Source organism: Gymnoscopelus braueri, assembly GCF_963280865.1.
Source record: "Gymnoscopelus braueri genome assembly, chromosome: 1".
NCBI lineage: Eukaryota > Metazoa > Chordata > Actinopteri > Myctophiformes > Myctophidae > Gymnoscopelus > Gymnoscopelus braueri.
This window is the reverse complement of record NC_137603.1, coordinates 28,426,592-28,446,595: the sequence shown is the minus strand read 5'-3', so window position 1 is coordinate 28,446,595 and position 20,004 is coordinate 28,426,592. Positions and strand designations below refer to the sequence as shown.

At 40.2% G+C, this 20,004-nt stretch overlaps 2 protein-coding genes across 3 annotated transcripts in view; both read left to right on the top strand.

Moving 5' to 3' along the window:
- The first annotated feature begins 2,534 nt into the window (after positions 1–2,534).
- On the top strand, positions 2,535–4,265 carry clec3a (C-type lectin domain family 3, member A). The gene is made up of 3 exons (XM_080425966.1): positions 2,535–2,672; positions 2,769–2,855; positions 3,668–4,265. Exons 1-3 carry the CDS (start codon positions 2,564–2,566, stop codon positions 4,063–4,065), a joined length of 594 nt encoding a protein of 197 aa, XP_080282092.1. The 5' UTR covers positions 2,535–2,563; the 3' UTR covers positions 4,066–4,265.
- Positions 4,266–7,848: 3,583 nt separating this feature from the next.
- usp47 (ubiquitin specific peptidase 47) overlaps positions 7,849–20,004 on the top strand; it is a 28,737-nt gene continuing 16,581 nt past the window's right edge. Inside the window, exons 1-14 of one of the 2 annotated variants that reach the window (XM_080435252.1) lie at positions 7,849–8,148; positions 11,984–12,043; positions 13,443–13,637; positions 15,159–15,272; positions 15,792–15,945; positions 16,028–16,124; positions 16,226–16,371; positions 16,466–16,545; positions 17,085–17,234; positions 17,540–17,635; positions 17,737–17,889; positions 18,126–18,287; positions 19,200–19,331; positions 19,553–19,629. In XM_080435252.1, the coding sequence (XP_080291378.1) occupies positions 8,104–8,148; positions 11,984–12,043; positions 13,443–13,637; positions 15,159–15,272; positions 15,792–15,945; positions 16,028–16,124; positions 16,226–16,371; positions 16,466–16,545; positions 17,085–17,234; positions 17,540–17,635; positions 17,737–17,889; positions 18,126–18,287; positions 19,200–19,331; positions 19,553–19,629 (1,661 nt within the window). In that variant the 5' untranslated portion in view covers positions 7,849–8,103. The remainder of the gene's footprint in view (positions 8,149–11,983; positions 12,044–13,442; positions 13,638–15,158; positions 15,273–15,791; positions 15,946–16,027; positions 16,125–16,225; positions 16,372–16,465; positions 16,546–17,084; positions 17,235–17,539; positions 17,636–17,736; positions 17,890–18,125; positions 18,288–19,199; positions 19,332–19,552; positions 19,630–20,004) is intronic. The other variant, XM_080435253.1, reaches the window with a different exon arrangement.

The following is a 20,004-nucleotide window of genomic DNA, read 5'->3' as shown; positions in this document are numbered from 1 at the left end:
ATCTTATTTTTAATGTCTATGGTCTGTGTGTGTGTGTGTGTGTGTGTGTGTGTGTGTGTGTGTGTGTGTGTGTGTGTGTGTGTGTGTGTGTGTGTGTGTGTGTGTGTGTGTGTGTGTGTGTGTGTGTGTGTGTGTGTGTGTGTGTGTGTGTGTGTGTGTGTGTGTGTGTGTGTGTGTGCGTGCGCTCTCAGTTTATGCGTGTGAATACCCTGTCTGTGCCTTTATCCAAGTTAAAATATGAAAAAAATAAAACATATACAAGTGCTTAGCACTGGAATCTAATTATGTAATTAAATAGATTATATTGTTTATCTGTGATACTATTTTTATTACTTTCTATATGTTTTGGTTATACTACGTATACAGAAATCTAGTGTTGTTTACTTGAATAAATGTATCTGCAAAGCATTCTATGGCAATGTGTGTTCTTGGCTAGCTAGAAGAAACATCAAGCATTCATTTTTCCAAGTAATCCCATCGTCCATTTATTTATTAGCATCTTGCAGTAATTTAGCTCATCTTTAAGCTCGATTTAGACTGCCCTACAACATTGTTGGAAAGATGGGAAGTATTTAAATTAATTGTATTTAAAATACCTATTACTTATGAGAGTTTTATAATAGAATAATATTATTTAACGTCATTTGTAACCAAATACTTTGAGAGATTGTATTTGTGTATTTAGAATACTATAAATATACTCAATTTATTCTCAAATAAAACAAGAACCTTAATCACCAGACTTACTAGACTAAATATAGCTAGGCTAGATGCAGAATGGACAATAAAACAAATCTAAAATAAAAGAAATCTAAATGTTTATATTTAACAATGTATTATCTGAGTTTTTTTTTTATATCTACAAGCTCACAATGCCAATAACCAAATTATATAATGTAGGGGCTAAAACTGGGTGGAAAAAATAGGAAATTGAAACATAGACAGCATTGCAGAAACTATGTAAAGACTTTATGGGTGGCCCTTTTTTGATTATTGATTGATTTAAGTTTTTATTGACAAAACGCGCATGACCACAATTTGTATACAGATGTATATCTGTCAAAGGATAAAACTTGAGAGCTTATTTCCATTGTGGTCCTTTGAGTGCAAATATGTGTGTGTAAAGTGTGTGCCATGTGTTTGGTTGGTGGGAGAAGCAGAGACATACAGAAATTAATAATCCATAATAGGCATAATTCATACAATTTTAACATACTACACAAGTAAAATAGCAAAGAACAACAAGGGTAGGCTACTGTAAAAGGAACCTGTTACAACTCAACTTATTGGTGGTTAGATCCAGTTGCTATACAGCCAGCTATTTCTAGAGGACTTGAAGTTAAAAATGGAGCTAATCAACTTAAGGCTTGTACATAACGCACAAAAAACACACAAGGCATGACTGAGGGTTTAACAATGAGTAAAAATCCCATGTGCCAAACCATGGCACTCACCCCAAATACAATATAGGCCTTCAAATTTGTAACACAGTAAAACAATTCCTCCCACATATCACTGACCTGACCACTAACCAACATAAGTCACCAAACTAAAAGAAAAATCTCAATGTATAAGTCTTGTGTCCAAATGACAGCAGAAGATATTGATGATACAGTCTATGTTTGACAAAGTCTTGTTTAGGTCTTGTACCCTATTTGTTTGCTGGGAAGAAAATGTGATTACTTAAAGGAAATAGGGTAACTAAAAACTGTTTACATTTAGATATTTTTAGATATTTTGAGTTGTTTCTATGTTGAGCCCACGTGTCCAAGACATCAACACGAGTACCTCAGCTCCTCTAGACAGCATAGTTTTTCTTACGTAGATCCCCTCTCCCTTCTGTCTACAACATCACACTCTAAAAATAGCCTTGCCTGCACCAGAGCTGGGAGCTACTTCCTCTCATCTAATAGCCTCTTTATTTTCCAAAAGTATACATCTGTAAGTTAGTATTTTCATCACACATTGAAGACAATATTTTACTGTAACTGGTCTTCACAAAGTTGTGTGTTAGCTGTGAATTACTTAATTTTTGCACACAAATTTGGTTCTGTTAGATACTTTTTTTCTTCAAATCTGAAGAATCCCTGTTGACAGCCGTGGTGATATTGACACTTTTCCCCCCAGTGTAGACACCCAGCAGTAACATCATTTATCACTTGTACAGTATTCATTTAGCAGGTCTGAAATAGCCACGATGGAAGGGAACGGATGGAATGGAATCTACTACAGTATAGAGATGGTAACATTTTCTCATACAGAACACTCTGTAGCAGTCAATGAATTTAAAGCTTGTTTGTGAAATGAAAGGGAAAAAACTGCTTACTGAACTGCACCTTGTCCCAAGTAAATATTTATGAATGGCCAAAGACAGGGAAATCATTGTCTGCCACTCCTCCCGTATTTCTCCCCCTCCTCCAGAAGTTTGGAAAAAAATAAATATAGCATGAGCCAATGGAGGGGACGTATCTAGAGGGGCATACAGAGGGCCTGTATATATTGACCAGCCCGCAGGGCTTTCAGTTCCTCTGACAGTGTCTCGTTGGATCCACTCATCTGAGACATGGCACGTCTGTTCCTCCCCATCTTTCTGCTGCTTTGCCTCTCCTTGCTCCATCATTGCTACAGCCGACCATCTCGAACCAGGAAGGCGGTGCCAGCTCCACAGACAGGTAACTGTACCCAGCATAAGATCTACTGTCGTACGTGCTCACTAACATTGCATATCAATGCTGTTTTTCTTTTTTCTTTTACTTATGGATATACAGCTGCAGATGGAGGTGATGTGAAGTCCCAGCTTGATAAACTGTGGCAGGAGGTGAACTCTCTGAAAGAGATTCAGGCTTTGCAGACAGGTATAGTATGAATCTCACATCTAAAAGCAGATGAAAGGGTCAGTGTTTATGAGAGGACCCACACACATAGATTCAGAAGAGTTTCCGTTTTTTTGTGAAAATAATAAACAATTCCTCCCACAGTGGGGATATTGTAGAAATTGTAATGATCTTATAGACCCAAGGTACAAGACTGACATAGAATACTATAGCAAGGACCTGAATGTTTCTAGCGTGGATCATGCTGTCATGCTAAGTCACCAGTAGGGGGCAAGAATACCAATCAAAGTTAGATCCTGAGGAAATATTTGTGGATGGTATGTTTGCATAGGTGCAAAAAAATTCAGGAAAAACATGCTGTACTGATACATTATATAATGTCAGAGCATTCATTAAAACATATACTGTATGATATAATGGGGAGCCAAAATATGCTTTTTTGTTTTCATTAAACCATTTTCAATATCAGATTGCACCACTGTGCATTCCAATACACAGTGGTGGAAAGTACATTTACTCAAGTACAATTGTGAGGTATTTTTTACTTTACTGGAGTATTTCCAATTTCCAATACTTTTACTTCTACTCCAATATCTTAGAGGCAAATATTGTACTTTTACTCCACTACAATTATTTGAAAACTTTAGTTACTAGTTACTTTGCAGATTTTGATTATTATTACAAAACATACATTAACCCTAACTTCAGCCTTATTTAAACTTTGGCTTTAAACTTTCTGCTATTTTCAAAAGATTTGAATACATTTTATACATACGAGTACTTTTTCCACCACTGCCATAACTCACAGATAGAAAAACCTTTTCTATTTTCAGTTTGTCTTCGTGGAATAAAAGCTCACAGGAAGTGCTACCTTACCATTGAGGAACCCAAACACTACCATGAAGCAAATGAAGACTGCATTGCACAAGGGGGCACCCTGGCCACCCCACGAGACATCAATGAAAACAATGACCTGAGGGACTATGCCAAGAGGAGCGCTCCAGGCACCAAGGACTTTTGGATTGGCGTGGCAGACATAGTGAAGGAGGGCCAATACATCGATGTCAACAGCATGCCCATCAGCTTCTTCAACTGGGACCGCTCCAAGAAGCAGCCCACAGGAACCAAGAGGGAGAGCTGTGTTGTTCTTTCAGTGGCTGCACATGGAAAGTGGTACGATGAGGTTTGTCGAAGCCAGAAAAAGTACATTTGTGAATACCTCATTCCCTAACTGGGATACCACTAAGGTGTGATTTATACTCTGTTGTATGACAAAGTATAAATCAGGCGTAATGAGACCAAATGGTTGTTGACAACCTGATGGTCATTTATGCTGGTCATTAATTAAAACCATGCATGCAGCACAAGTATTGTTTGAATCTTTTTTTTTAAAGGTTGCTCAGATGTCATGGATTTGCTGCATTCATTCCAAAAAAATAAAGAGTTAGTGATCACTAAACATAAAATAATTTGTGCTTATTCATGCAATATCTCAGAAACTTATGAATATGATATTGCAAATTAGATCCTGCTCTTCTGTGTCAGATAAACAGTGTATATTCCATTTCCATGAGACATGCTGAGGATACATGCTCAACGGCAAGGGAATAATAACAACAGCAACGACAATAACGTACAAGTGGCCAGTGAACATCGTTTGTATTTCCAATAAAACTGGAATAACAAAACAAAAGCAAGTGTGACTCACAACCTTTGCAGCAAGTAATTATTTCTCTCTCTCTTCCAGTTTTCCGATGCACCATGTTACGTAATAGCCCAGAAATGCATTAAGCACCCTAAACTAACTCCCTAATCACATAAAAGTTCCTGCTGTAGGACACATTAAACACCACCTGATCCTGAATTGCACTGAGCTTGTGGTAACCAGGATGACTGGTGATGGGTATCTGCTTTAGCCCCAAGTTACTTGCTATGTAGTGTGACCTGTAGGGTGAATGAGTACAAGTTGTGCTCAGAATTCAGAATCAGAAAGAAGTGGGTGAAATTTCTTTTTTTGTGCAAGCTCCATCATACATAGTTCTTTTTATGAAAAAGAAAGGGGGTAGGGGTAAAGAGAGGGAGAGCAAGGAGAAGAAAATATATTTACATTTATACATACAGTATGGCAGTGGTGTAAAGTAACTAAGTACATTTACTCAAGTACTGTACTTAAGTACAATTTTGAGGTACTTTTACTTTACTGGAGTATTTCCAATTGTCTATACTTTTACTTCTACTCCACTACATCTCAGAGGCAAATGTTGCACTTTTACTCCACTACAATTATTTGAAAAGTTTAGTTACTAGTTACTTTGTAAATTATTACATTATAAAACATACATTAACCACTTTAGCCCTGTTTTATACATTGCTTGTAACAGAGTAGGCTATTTCTACATTGCAGTATTGATACTTTTACATAAGTAAAACATTTGAGTACTTTTTCCACCACTGCAGTATGGCAACAACAACAAAAAGTAGCAGGTATGTACATAATGGTGCAAAAAAAGTAGCAGTGCATCGGTAGGTCCACAGGAAGGTGCTATACAGACCGTTCGATTGATGGATAGGGTTTCTAACCTGAAATCTATAGCAATATAATATTACTATGGCTGTTTGGATTCCACAATACACAAGTTCACATTTCATATCATCAATCAGTTTGTAAATATCATCTTCCACATAACTGTTAAATTATTTGAAAGAGGAAAAATGAAAATGAGATGAATGAAAAAGAAGAAAATATGTATTCATGCTGAAAAGCACATGTTTAGGTTCCTATTGTAAATGTAGTAAATAATTGACACTGGGTGTGCCTTCTGCTGGCACAATGTGCTGTTATGGACAATCTGTGCCTATATTTCAGAGCATGAACAACTCTAGCCTACAGCTAGTAATCGGAGCGCAAAGGTTTAAATGTGTGATGTCATACTGTACGTAATATGGATCTGTTTGAATAGAGGGCTGTTTTTGTCTTGTGTCTAAATTACACAGAAAATGAAAACAAAAATCTTCCCACAAATACCATTTCTGGGAATGGAAGACATAACAGAAGAGGCAAAATAGCTGCTGATATCAGAATCAGATGGTATTACTAGGGTCAAGTCAGTTGCCTGGATTGTTTTTTTTCTTCTTTTTTTTCTAAATTTTTATCCCACGATTTTGTAACCCTATTTTTTTACACCCAGTGCCAATTGTCTATGTGATCCTGGGCACTACCTTCCCTCTGCCAACCTAGGGAGGCCAGGGCCGAGCTCATGCCTCCTTCAATGCATGAGAGCCAACTGACCTTCTTGTCACCTGACAGGGGAGAGTTTCCCTGGTTGGACGTAGCGCATGGAAGGAACACGTTATTCCAACCAGTTCCTTTCCCCTCCATCAGGCGCCCCAGCTGGTCAGGGGGAGGCAGTATAGTGACCAGGATTACTGCATGTTTTTGTGAGGGTACCTACCCTCGGGAACACGGGGAGAACATGCAAACTCCACACAGAGAGGCCCTTTCGCCAACCCCACCTAGGGTATGGGCACTGATGACACGGAGGAGAGAACACGTCCCCAGCGCCCACAGCGTCCCCTGCGGGAATCGAACCCAGGACCTTCTAGCTGTGAGGCGACAGCGCTACCGACTGCGCCAGGCGCCACCGTGCCTGGATTGTTAAATTGTGGATACAGAATACAAAAACAAATACAAGTATAAAATATATACTATATCTTAGCAGATTCATTATGACCCTGAATGAAATGGTTTATGCCTGTGATGAAGATTGTCACTTTAATTGCCCCTTTTCATTGAGGCTAAGTAAAATGTACACACTTGGGGGAAAAATAAACTTTCTCCAATTTTAAACCCTTGGGAAAACAACTGTGACTGAGCCTGTGCACTTGTTACAAGTGTGCAGTTGTTATTACAAGTGCACAGCCTATGCAACACATTTTTCACATGGGCCAGTTATAGAGCGCCACCAGGAGGCCGATTTTTACTTTTAAAAAATGTTGACAGTGCTCCTACAGATTTTGTCCAAACATCACGTAGCCTAATTCGGTACACAGTATCTCTATAGTCATTAAACAAAAAGAGTCTTTCCGATTTTTCATATTCCATCCTGATTGGTTAAGATTGTCTTCCAAAGTTTTTACTATAACTGCACCGATCTGTGTAAAACTTTGTATGCGCGCCGCACCCCCTAAAGGCCAAGAAAAAACCTCAGCCCTGCATTTTTCACATCTGCCACCAGGAGGCCGACTTCTGTAAAACATTTTTTTAAATATTACTCATTCCGATTGTGTCCAAATCCATACATATCGGTACACATGATCTCTATAGTCATGTGATCAAGACAAGACGGATCTGTTTGATTTTCCATATTCCATTCTGATCGGCATCTAAAGTTTGCAGGAGTGGCCCGTTTTGAACTAAATGCTACAAATCACGAACGTAGTGTCCGATTGTGTGAAACTTTGCACGCACATTCGCACTACATTGAGGAACAAATGCCACCCTAACAATGCCTGTTACATGCAGTGTCACCAGGAGGCCGATTTTTGCAATTTTTTTTTTGTTATTTGACTCCTTCAAATGTTGTTCAAACATTCACGCACATCACCGGTACACATGATCTCTATAGTCAAGTGATCAAGACAGATCCGTCTGATTTTTCATATTCCATTCTGATTGGTGAATTCGGAACATTGCTGGCCCACAATAACCTACCTGACCTGGCGGAGACCTGTGCTCCGCCTCCGAGGAGCACCTTTTCCTAGTTACAAGTGTTATAATCTCTCAGGAAACAGCAGAGGGCGCTGTTTTTCCTTTTTATTTGACGATGGGTTCCCAGATTGCAAGTGTTATTACAACTTGCACAGGCACTGGTAGAAGGCAACGGTATTGTAAATTGTAAACATGCGCGTGGCCGCTAACCCAGCCCCCCCCCACACGCACACACAGGCTCTTGTTGTCTGGTTGGGATGTGACGCTGCCTGACACCGTGACTGAAGTCTCGCGGAGTTGAGCATCGGCCATCTTTCTCCATTGATATCAGCAGCAGCAGCGCAGGGCTTACTTTTGTGCTTGTTTGGGAAGCTGAGTGAGAGAAAGTGTGTCACTTGGGATGATCCCACCACCGCAAGTTGTGTCACCAAGTTTTACGGGCCTAAACCTAAAACCCAACTAGAGCACACCACAATGTCGGTGCTCTGCGCCGCCGTGTTAGTGTCCCGTTGACGATCGTTAAGCTGGATAGATGTGTGTGTAGAGAAAAGTGTCGCCCAAATGGAAATGGTGCCCAACGAAGAGACCCAGCTCGTACCCAGAGAGGTGAGACATTATTATTGTTATTATTACTACTACGGGACGGATCGTGGAACTGACAACTGACATTTAGCACTCATTCCTGACAGGGAACACATTATTATTATATCATTATAAAAACGCGGTTGCGATTAAACATTTTCAGGCCAGATAATGAGCAAACAGGATAGACACGATCAGAACGGCCTTTCCGTCAGTGTTGCCGTGTTGGCTTATTTATAAGCGACTTTGGGCTTCTTTTTCTGCGAAGTTGCTTGTAAAATATTGGTGTTTACGGTTTTTTTGGGCTTGTTTCTAAAGCGTACTTGCTTTTAATATTTAAACCAGTGGTTCTCAAATATTTTCATAAATGTTTGTGCCAGGGAATGTTTAAAAAATATTCCAAATATTCTACATTTTATTGCAAGAGTTTTTGAAAATAGCAGATCTACAAGCTCACAACGCGTTGCGTCACGTATAGGTTTAAAGTGCTCATGTGGCCTAGTTGCTGCTTTTGGGCTTGTTTTCCTAGACCTGGTTGCTTATTTCTCTCACAAAATATGGCAGCACTGGCCTTTCCGTGACAAGGCTAGTAACAGCTAGCGGCTAGTTTGACTGTTAGCTCTGACAAACTTTTTAGCTCAGATATTAACATTTTAAAAATAAATACCCTTTTAAAATGAACATCATGGGCTGGCTGTCTCGTCACTTATAGACCAGATAGCAGCTAATAATAACGTCACGACAACCTTTACCTTTTAATATATGTCATAGCTAGCTATAGCAGCAGGCTAGTGCTAGCAGCTGGCGGCTATCGCTAACGTTGCCTGTCCAAAAACAGCAGATCTACAAGCTAACAACGCGTCGCTTTAGCTTGTAGATCTGCTGTTTTTGGACAGGCGACATCGTCGTACCATGGATGGAGTACAAAGATTAAAGATACTAAACCACTATAAAGTTAAAGAGTTTGCAAAACACAATGTGTTTAGAAAACTCTTTAACTTTATAGTTGTTTAGTTATTAGCGAAGGTTAGCTTTGTTCTTGCTAAACATTCCCTTTTAAACGCAGCTTGTTGTCGATAGCCCAGGGTTACAATTAACTTATCTGAACAAGACAGACATGCCATATCTGACAAAGATGATAAGTGTGTTGTTATCTATCAGAATAGTGTAGTCTTGGGTGGGCCCGGAAAAGTTCCCTTCATGTTTTTTTTGGTTATCCTCGACGAACTTGCCTGTGAAATGACATAGTTACATCGTGGATGACGTGGTTAAACCGTCAACACGTACTGGGAAATGTGTCATTTGTTTTTCGAGCATATAAGTGACGATGCATTTATTAGTGGTCTTGCTGACATTTATTCCGAGGAGTGTCCTTTTTACAACATACATTTAGGTCACATATTTTGCATATTTTAATTTCCCTTAATTATAATTCTTCTCTTTCAGATCCCTTATGTTTAGATTTGCTCCATACCAAACGCTATTCACTGTCATTCATGTTGAGAAGGTGTGCAAAAACACAGACTTGAAAGTGGCTAGTAGGCATAATGAATCCTTGTGAAAAGTACACTGCCTTTTACTTTCACTATTGAATTACTGTATTACTCTGGGAGGCTAACATTACAAACTACAACAACAAAACACCGTAATTTATCCCTGCCGGGCAATTCATGAGGTAGGCATTCTGAAGAGACATTCAAACAAGACATAGGACATACATGATAGACACATCCATGACACTACAAGCCAAACAAAACAAACGTCAATGACCATGCAGCATAGACGTAGAATGAAATAATCAAATGACCAGCAGTTATAATTAATCATTCAGGCAAATCACACAGCGAAACACTTTCCCTACTACAAGTAGTTTCTGGGTCCACTTATCAACTCCCTGGGAGAGGACTGCAATGGGATTCGGTTCATGCGGATCCCACAAGGACCAACAAAATGTCATGGGTGGGGGATTGTTTTATGTGTCAGTAAATTTAATATAAATCATTATTTGGGGTCATTTAAATGTAACATTTGTGCATGATGAAAAGTACTGTCGTCGATGGCGAAATGGGGGGGGGGGGGGGTCATGCATGGCTCTACTCCTGGGTGAGCTAGGTTGATGTAAGTGGCCCAGGTTGAAATCTCAAGTTCAAGAGGCACTCAGTTTATGGGTGTAGGGTACAGCAAGCTCAAGAAAGTGCACTTTCTGTATGTAGTTTCCAAGTTTGACTGCAATCAATGGCACACAGGCTGACTACTCAGTTTCTTGTTAGCAAATTCTCACAAGTTTTGAGTTGTAACTTTCAGCCAATCGTTGGCCTCCACTATTCTTTGATTCTGCCCTCCAAGTATCAGTCACAACAACCGATCACAGCAAAGCCAAAGGGAAAGTTAACATTTAAGTTTTATTCTTGGCATAATGGTATTATGCTTTATTTCAGACAGTGTAGAGAGACAGGAAACCAAGGGCAAAGAGAAGAGACACATTCAAGACAAAACAGGAGTCGCACCAGACACCCTGGAATTCTGTAACATTTGAATTAATATGGCGCAAATGTAAACGCATAAAGAAATCTAAAAAGCAAACAATCTAGGAGACAATATGGTCTAGATGTAATGTAACATTATTAAAGGTAGGGTAAGTGATTTTCTTTGGTTAAAATAAGTGTTAAATAGCTCTATATTCTGATAGTACTCATTGCTATAGAGTGTTTGTTCACTAACAGGAGTCTCCTTGTCTCTCCAGCTCTTTATTAAACAGAAAATGCATTTTCGTTTCAGTTTCAGTTGCATTTCCAATTTTATCCAATCAGGACAGAGTACTCAATCTGGATATAGATTAAACAAGTGAAATTGGAAGTGATGACACTAAGAAATGAGCAGACAAAATTGGAACTGGAAGGAACACTATAAAAATGAAGCTTAAAAATGGGTACTTTCTCCTGATTGGCTGAGATTTTGACACCTACCAGAAAATGTATTTTCTGTTTATTAAAGAGCTGGAGAGACGGGGAGACTCCTGTTACTGAACACACTCTATACTCTATAGCAATGATTACTATCAGAATATAGTGCTTTAACCTTTTAACAAAATACTTTTTGTTTTAACCAAAACATTTTAACCCAAAAATATCTCTTACCCTACCTTAAGTGCAGAGTGAATTTGCTATCTTTAGCAAGTGCTGTTTAGATTGTAGTCCGATTCTCTTCATATTTTTGGCTATCGGTTGCCCAGGATACATCTAAGATTTCACTGGCTGATATTGCATGTCATTGGTATATATAAACGATTACCTTGAACTATGTGCTAACACTTAACTACTTTGCTTAGGATCTTTGGATTTAAACTTGGTGGGAATGTTCAGTAGTCCCGAAAGAGATTTGGGGTTGAAAAGTTCAAGGTCATAATAAAGGTCAGATTTACATAAACATCTCAGGAAATGAACACACTGTGTGTTATTAGTTTATTTCAAGTTCAGATCATTCAACTCAACTGGGATGATACAAAAAGTATCATCCCACCCCTTGACTCACTGTAACATTGATATTCATATATTTCTGCCTTCAGAATTTATTTAAGGAACAACATCCCATACACTGTTGCATTTGTGGCAGTACCTTGTTATCATCCATGAAAATTAACCTTTAATCCAGTCTAGATATTTTTAGCAAGGGATGGTCTGCTTGAATGAAGTGTTTTGGTAGATGCCTAGACCAGCATGTTGCACAACCTTTTATTTCCCTCTTGTTTTAGGTGTTTACACTACAGTTTTAAATGCTGTTGATGTTGCACAACTTATATTTCAGGTGTTTCCAGTTTTAATTCACAATATCTATTTTCCCAACCTACTCCATATATTAGGGTATGTTTTGGAGTTGCAGACAGAATATTTTTGATGAAATGAAGAAAAGGTTTTCTCAGGTAGCCCAACCATATTTTGCCTGTGTGTGAAGGAGAGTGTATGGCTGTAGAAGAGTTTTGGTGTGCACTGTGTTGCATGAAGAACTTCATAGTGTTGGGCTGTAACCCCTGCTAATAGTGTTATGTTTTCTATTTAATGTTTATTTGAGGATGATTTAAGTAAAACGGATATCTAACCCAGTATGCAGGAAATGCTTGGTGCAGAGGAATTACTGTATTGGCTCAAACAATGGTTGTCAACTGGTTGCAAAGATCAAGGTTTTATATCTACATTTTATTTAATAACTAGGCTACTGATTTTATTATCTGTTTTATAATCTGTTACTGCAATTTATAATCTAATTGGCTTTCCAGCATGATGTTGTAATGCAAGTTGCTTTCCAGATTATGTGTAAGCCTGAATATTATTAGAATACATGGGTCTGAGACAAGATAGACTGCCCCAACGCTCCTGATTTCGTGTATAGAGGGGCGGGTGTAAAGAGCCGGCGAGAGATTGCGGCTGATCCCATTGGTTCACCGATCTGTCCGTCAACCCCCGCCCCGTTAACACAACATTACGAGCGACGCCCACTGCACTCTGGTTGGTTGGGAAGTGAAACACTTCCTCATACCGATTACACCGACGCGCTGGGCCAGGCTTTTATTTTTTAGCAACACTAAAATAAAAGCCTGGAGATCGAGGAGATCGAGGCTAGAGACAAGACAATCTCAAAAGTGCATTTTGAAATATTCTTGCTGTGCATGATAGTAAGCAGAAATTGAAGACTTATTTAATGATTTATGAAAGGATCAGTATATGATCGACACAATGTGATATAGATCGGCGATTTTCGCTATATATCTCTTTCTCTATAAATAATTGTATTTTTAATCATCGTTCATTAATCGTAATCAAGGCAAACGTTTAAAATAATCGAGATATTTATTTGAAGTCATACCGCCAAACCTTAGAAAGTACTACTACCACACAAATTAGGGTGGTACAGAAGCCAATGGGAAAGATGTAAGCTTTGCTAGTTGGTTGGAGAGTTGATGGTATGCAATACCGCCACTGATACATTCTTCTGTTAAACCTAAAGTCTCCTAACCGTAAGTTTTATTTTGGTACCACGGGTTATACTGACCTCTGTTTTTGGCTATGCCCTTAACAAACCTAACGGCTACTAGTTCACCATGCATCATATAAGAACTGCATAGCACAGCTGGGGTATTATTTAAGTGTGTTTGTAATGATGAAGTTCTGCCATAGCCTCGGGAATGTTCTAACCGTAACTGGGGATCTCTGTTGGTGTGAGAGCATGAATTTCACGCTGTTATTGCTCTGATGGCATGTTTTTTAAAATGGAACATAGTCAAGTTTTTCATGTTTACCTTTTACCTCCCCTGTGATTTGCAGATAGAAAATGCAGCTGAAGAGCCCAGAGTGCTGTGTATTATTCAGGACACCACCAATGCAAAGACTGTAAATGAGAGGCTGACCCACAACCTGCCTGCTTCCACCTCGCTCTCCAAACTTTTTGAAGATGTTGGCCACAAAGCAGGCTACGTGAATGGCACCTTTGACCTCATTTGGGGCAATGCAGCTAACATGGTTAGAAATTAAATATATCCATAATCTTTTCCCGCATCCTGCATGCACTACCTCTTCCATGCAGAGCTACACAACTCATTTAACTAGACCAGTGTTTTCTACTGTGTGCCGTGAGAAGTCCAGGCTGTGCTTGGGATATTGAGACAACCACACATTATTGCAATTTACAAAAAGCTATGAATTATTGTCTCCGCCAGGCCGAATGGCCAATTCAGAACCTCTTCCCCAAATTTTCACATGGCCCTGTTATAGTGCCACCAGGAGGCCGATTTGTGCAAAGCCCATTTACTCCTACAGATTTTATCCAAAGGTCATGAAAATCGCTACACAGTATCTCTGTAGTCATGTGATCAACACGGATCTGTCCGATTTTCCATATTCCAGCCTCATTGGCTAAGGTTGGCTTCCAAAGTTTGCAGGATTTGTCCGTTTTGAACAAAATGCCTCAAATCATGAACGCAGCTTGCGATTTCCGTGAAATTTCACACGCACATTCCCACGGATCTGTTAGATTTTTCATATTCCATCTTGATTGGCTAAGATTGACATCTAAAGTTTGCAGGAGTGGCTCGTTTTGAACAAAATGTTGCAAATCATGAACACAGCGTCCGATTGAAACTTTGCACACACATTTGTACTATGTTGAGGAACAAATGCCACCCTTTGAACATTGCCCTATTATAGCGCCACCAGGAGGCCGATCTTTGGAAAACTATTTTTTTTATATTACTCGCACTAATGTTGTCCAAACATCACGCATATCAGTACACATGATCTCTTTAGTCAAATGCTCAAGACGGATCCGTCCGATCCATCAGATTTTTCACATTCCAGCCTGATTGGCCAATTCCGAATAATGCTGGCCCACACTAATCTACCTGACCTGGCGGAGATCTGTGCTCCAAGGAGCACTTTTTCTAGTTGTGCATGTGCTTATTATGTATGCATGCATTCTACTCCTTTTTCTGTACTGAGCCTTGGCTAATCCTGCTGCTGACCCAGGCTAGAGCCCAGGTGCCATGGCTGCAGTTATCTCACTGAGTAGGTCAGTGGATTAGGCTCTCTTTCCACTGCAGTCTTTTGCATGTGCCTCCGCCTCAGCCAGTCCTCTGTTGCATATACTAGGGTCATGCACTCGTTGGCTGCAAGGTACTTTCCATAAGGAGAAGATATTCAAAATGGATTCATTGGGAACCTGAGTTTGTTTGTAAGCTGATTTCTTTTGGTTGGTGGTTTGGAAAACCCTACACTGTCTTCATTCTTAAATATGGAATCGTTTAGGCAAACCAGTTTTTGTGGTGTTGTTTTTTTTCTGTATATATAGCTATTTGTTGATGACATCTATTAATGAGTTTAATATTCTATGCTCTGTTGATGAACTGAATACATAAGACCGCAATGGACAGCCAGGACTTTTTTGTGTTATCCTTCTAGCCTAAATGTTTTACTGTACCTCCATGCTGGTTACATTTTCTGTTTAATAAAGTATTCAATCAATCAAAACTACTTCTCACAATTTAGGCACCACTGGACCACCGCAGTGAAATGCCCCTGTCTGAATCTGGGTTTGATGCTGGGAAGAAGAATTTCCTTCAGCTTACAGACAAAGATGGAGAACAGCCACAGATTGCATCGGTGAGTGGTAGAAGCTCTTGATTTCCTAGACTTCATGTGTATATTTGTTTAGGTTTAGAATACTGTACTGGGATTGATTACTGTAGCAGCAGTTTTGAAAAGGTTCAATTGTGTGTAATAAATTGTAGATAGATAAGTGGATTGATAGATAGACCTTTATTGATCCCTAGGATCCCTTCGAATACGAATCGCGATTCTACTGTTGGACGATTCAGATTTCTTGAATTTACCTTTGTGTGTTTAGTTGATAAAACCTTTACAATTATAAAAGCTACGTAAATGTACTCTGCTCTCATGGCAGCAGACTGGAGTAGATCCTGAAATCCTATGTTTTGAATCGAGAATAGTTTTGAATCGGAAATTATTTTTTTTTGAATTGAGAATCGTTTGTTTTGAAAAAATCGGAATCGTGACCCCAAGAATCGGAATCGAGTCGTGAGATAGCGACTATTGATCCCTGTGGGGAAATTCAGGTGTCGTAGCAGCAAAAGCATGAAGTGTGTGTGTGTGTTACATTAGGATCAGTCGGGAACAGCAGACAGCAGTGGACTTGATGACAGCTCCCAAGAGCGTTTTATTGGACCCCTGCCGAGAGACAGCACTGCGGGATGTGGTAGCGACTATAGCAGTCCCTCTTACTCCTACTCTTCTATCCTCAATAAATCTGACACAGGTAGTTCCTGTCCTTCCGTATGCAAGAAAGCATCTCCTAACGTTCCCACAAGCCCTCTCACTCCTTCTCTCTTATTGTTTAGGATACGTGGGTTTGGTTAATCAAGCTATGACCTGCTATTTGAATAGCCTTCTCCAAACACTGTACATGACACCGGAGTTCAGAAATGCACTGTACAAGTAAGTGATTGTGACCATGGAGCCTTTTATTTTTGCAGCCTGCATTCCGTCACAAGACAACATTCTAACTCTTGTTTTCTGCATCCACTTTTTTTCTCCAGCTGGGAGTTTGAGGAGTCTGAGGAGGACCCAGTAACCAGCATCCCCTTCCAGCTGCAGAGGCTGTTTGTTCTGCTGCAGACAAGTAAGAAACGGGCCATTGAGACCACCGATGTGACTCGGAGCTTTGGCTGGGACAGCAGTGAGGGTGAGCACCTCATCTCTAACCCAGATCAGATCGGACAGTGACCAAATGTCCCTGTGTCAGCACATTTATTTATATTGTTTATGTATGGTTTCAGCCTGGCAGCAACACGACGTCCAGGAGCTGTGCAGGGTCATGTTTGATGCCCTGGAGCAAAAGTGGAAGCAGACGGAGCAGGTAAGAGAAACTTGTCCACTGCTCTTCTTACAGCAATAATCCCAGCAGCCTGTCTGAATGCTATCCCACTGTCGGAACAAAAGGCCTACTGTGAGAACAGGGGAATGGGGTCAATAAGCCCCAGGGTTTGCTATTTCTGATCTCAGGAGTTTGCCCTAAACACTAAATTCCCTATTTGTGTGCACTCAGGTCTGTGTACGTGAGCTCTGGGCTAACTTTGCTTGTGAAAAACAAATGCCTATTTGATTGAAATGTACAGTTGAGGGTTTAAAAGATTCTGTTGGCATCCTATGATACCTTGAGTAAATATGGCCTTCTGTCCACAGAATGACCTAATATTGAACACTTATCAAGTATGATACTTTGAATAGTACTGTTTGTGTGTGTGTGTGTGTGTGTGTGTGTGCGTGCGTGCGTGCATGCATGCATGTTGTCTCTGGACCTTCCAGGACCTTGGCCAAAAACAATTCTAGGAAACCTGGTAGGTAACGTTAGTACCACATGGGAAACACTTACTCTTGGTTTTGCCTTGCCCGCAGGCTGACCTGATCAACCACCTGTACCAGGGTAAGCTGAAGGACTATGTGCGCTGTTTGGAGTGTGGCAATGAAAGTTGGAGGATCGATACATACTTGGACATCCCTCTTGTCATCAGACCCTTCGGAGCCAACCAGGCTTATGGCAGTGTGGTGCGTTTCCTTCTGCATCTAACCACTTTTACACACTGACAGAAAAAAACATGGCAACATGCATTAGCTTTCCTTTTATTGATACTTTCAGTTTCACACCCACGCTGACATTGACTTCATTTTGTGGGATTACATTTGTTGTATTTTATGATGAATATCTCATTCATATATATCAAAAACTTAACTAATTGGTAATTATTTCTACATGTAATGGCAATAGCAGTTATCGTAATGGCAGTAATGGTAATAGTAAAATAAATCGTATTTTTTTATTATGTGGTAATGGTGTCATTCTGCTACAACAGGAAGAAGCTTTGCAGGCGTTCGTTCAACCAGAAACTCTGGACGGGCCCAACCAGTACTTTTGTGAGCGCTGCAAAAAAAAATGTGATGCCCGTAAGGTGAGAAACGGTGAAAAAAAAGGTGGTGAAGGCATGTTGAGTGAAGATGGTGCGTAACCATTAACCGTACCTCTGCCCTGACTGATGCACTATTTACACAGGGGCTGAGGTTTCTGCACTTTCCCTACCTGCTGACATTGCAGCTGAAGCGCTTTGACTTTGACTACACCACTATGCATCGGATCAAGCTGAATGACCGCATGACCTTTCCCGAGGAGCTGGACATGAGTCCCTTCATTGATGTGGAGGACGAGGTGAGACCCGGTATCACGGTAGGGCCGTGTGGGGATTCAACCTTTTCTGAGTTACACCACGTTCAAAGGCCTTCAGCATAGTGCAACATTTTTCGCATGAACTCACCTCTGGTTTTCCTATTAGTCACCACAAAGTAATTAATAATTCTTTCATTCAGTTATGGTTGACCTTGTTGTCCCACCCCGTTGTGCATTGACCGTTACCGTTCATTGTTGCGAATGGCTTCCCCTTGTAGAAATCACCTCAGACAGAGAGCTGCACAGACAGTGGGGCAGAGAACGAGGGTAGTTGCCACAGTGACCAGATGAGCAATGATTTCTCCACTGATGACTGCTTGGACGAGGGAATCTGTCTGGACAGCACCAGCACCACTGCTGAGAGAGTGTTGAAGCCAAAGGTGAGCCAGCCCCAATATTGTCAAACGCATATCGAACAACGAACAGCGATAACGGAACATCATCGCAAACGCTATTTAATGTGGATGTGGTCTTTGTTCTTGATGGTTAATGGCATTCAGTTTCATTGCCTATGGGTTTGTAGTGTTCAACAGGATTTTGCATTGATGCTACTAAATACCTGGCAGCATATAGATGTTGGCAGCCCATTAGTCCATTTCCGCAAGCTAACCTCTGATACTTGGTTGTAGGGGTCGAAAATATAATTGATTCAGCAATTGATCGCGATTCGGACATGGACGATAATGAATTGATTCACAAATGTCAAAAATCGATTATTTAAAAAAAATCATATCGCTAATTGCACAGAGCAGCAGCCATATTTTGGTTGGTTATCAGAATATTGAGAAGCCTTTGTTATAAGTCAGTATTATTTTTCAAAAAAGGACTTTCTGCAATTGTTGATGTTGGCAAATATAACCTTCCAGCTGACAGTGACACATCTCTTCTATTAGTTTTTATTATCAATAAAAGATAATGGAAGTAAATTAATCGCAATAATCGCAATTTAATTGAATCGTAGCCCTTGGAATCGAATTGAATAGTCAGTTATCTACCAATTTCCACCCCTACTTGGTTGCATGCCGATGCCTCATACTGAAAATAGCCGATCTACAAGCTCACAACGTATCGCGCTGCGACGCGTTGTGAGCTTTTGCTTTTTTCAGTGCACGACACCGGCGAACAACGATGTATAAATCACCCTCTTCACCATTGAATCGGCAATCATTGTTCATATTGATGAACTTGGCTTGGGTGTTGAGCTCAAAGATAATGATTGGACATGGTGCACTAGTTGTTTTGATTGTTATCGTCTTAACACACTGTAACTGTTTCCCCTCTCTTCTCTTTAGAATGCGTTGACCTTTGAGCTGTTCTCCGTCATGGTCCATTCTGGGAGCGCCGCAGGTGGCCATTATTATGCCTGCATCAAATCCTTTACTGACGGCCAGTGGTACAGCTTCAATGATCAGCATGTTAGCAAGGTTAGCCTCAGCTCTCAAATGGATATTTCTGCACATCTACAGACCCACTAAATCGCCATGCTACATGAATGCTAAGTTCCACTGATATAGGTTTTAAATAAACCAAGACAATGAATTATTCTTTTATCCATGTCCTTTTTAAAGCTACAATTACCTCTCTTGGTATTGTTGCTTTAGCACATGATGACTACTTGGTTTTACATTTTATTTTTGTCGTGTAGATCACGCAGGAGGATATCAGGAAGACATATGGAGGGTCCTCAGGGAGCAGAGGATATTATTCCAGTGCCTTTGCCAGGTCAGTTGTCTTGTGCAGGTCACCCACTGTGTTGATCACAGCAGGCTGACAGTGGGAACATTTACAACTAAATGCTTGCTCTGTGTACATATGTTAACCGCTTCCAACATGGCGTCCCTACTTTGGGCATGTCATTGTAGGCAAACATTTCTACCATTTTTCTAAAATCTTGAAAAATTGCAGAAATAGCAGATCTACAAAGTCGCAACGTGTCGCATCGTGACAAAAAACTAAAAAAATCATAAATAGTGAAAATAGCAGATCTACAAGCTCACAACACATCACAGGTATTGTGAGCTTGTAGAACGGCTATTTTGGAAAATAGGGCTTACAGTATGTGTGCAAGTTATCAGAATCTTTTTAAACCATGGCCAT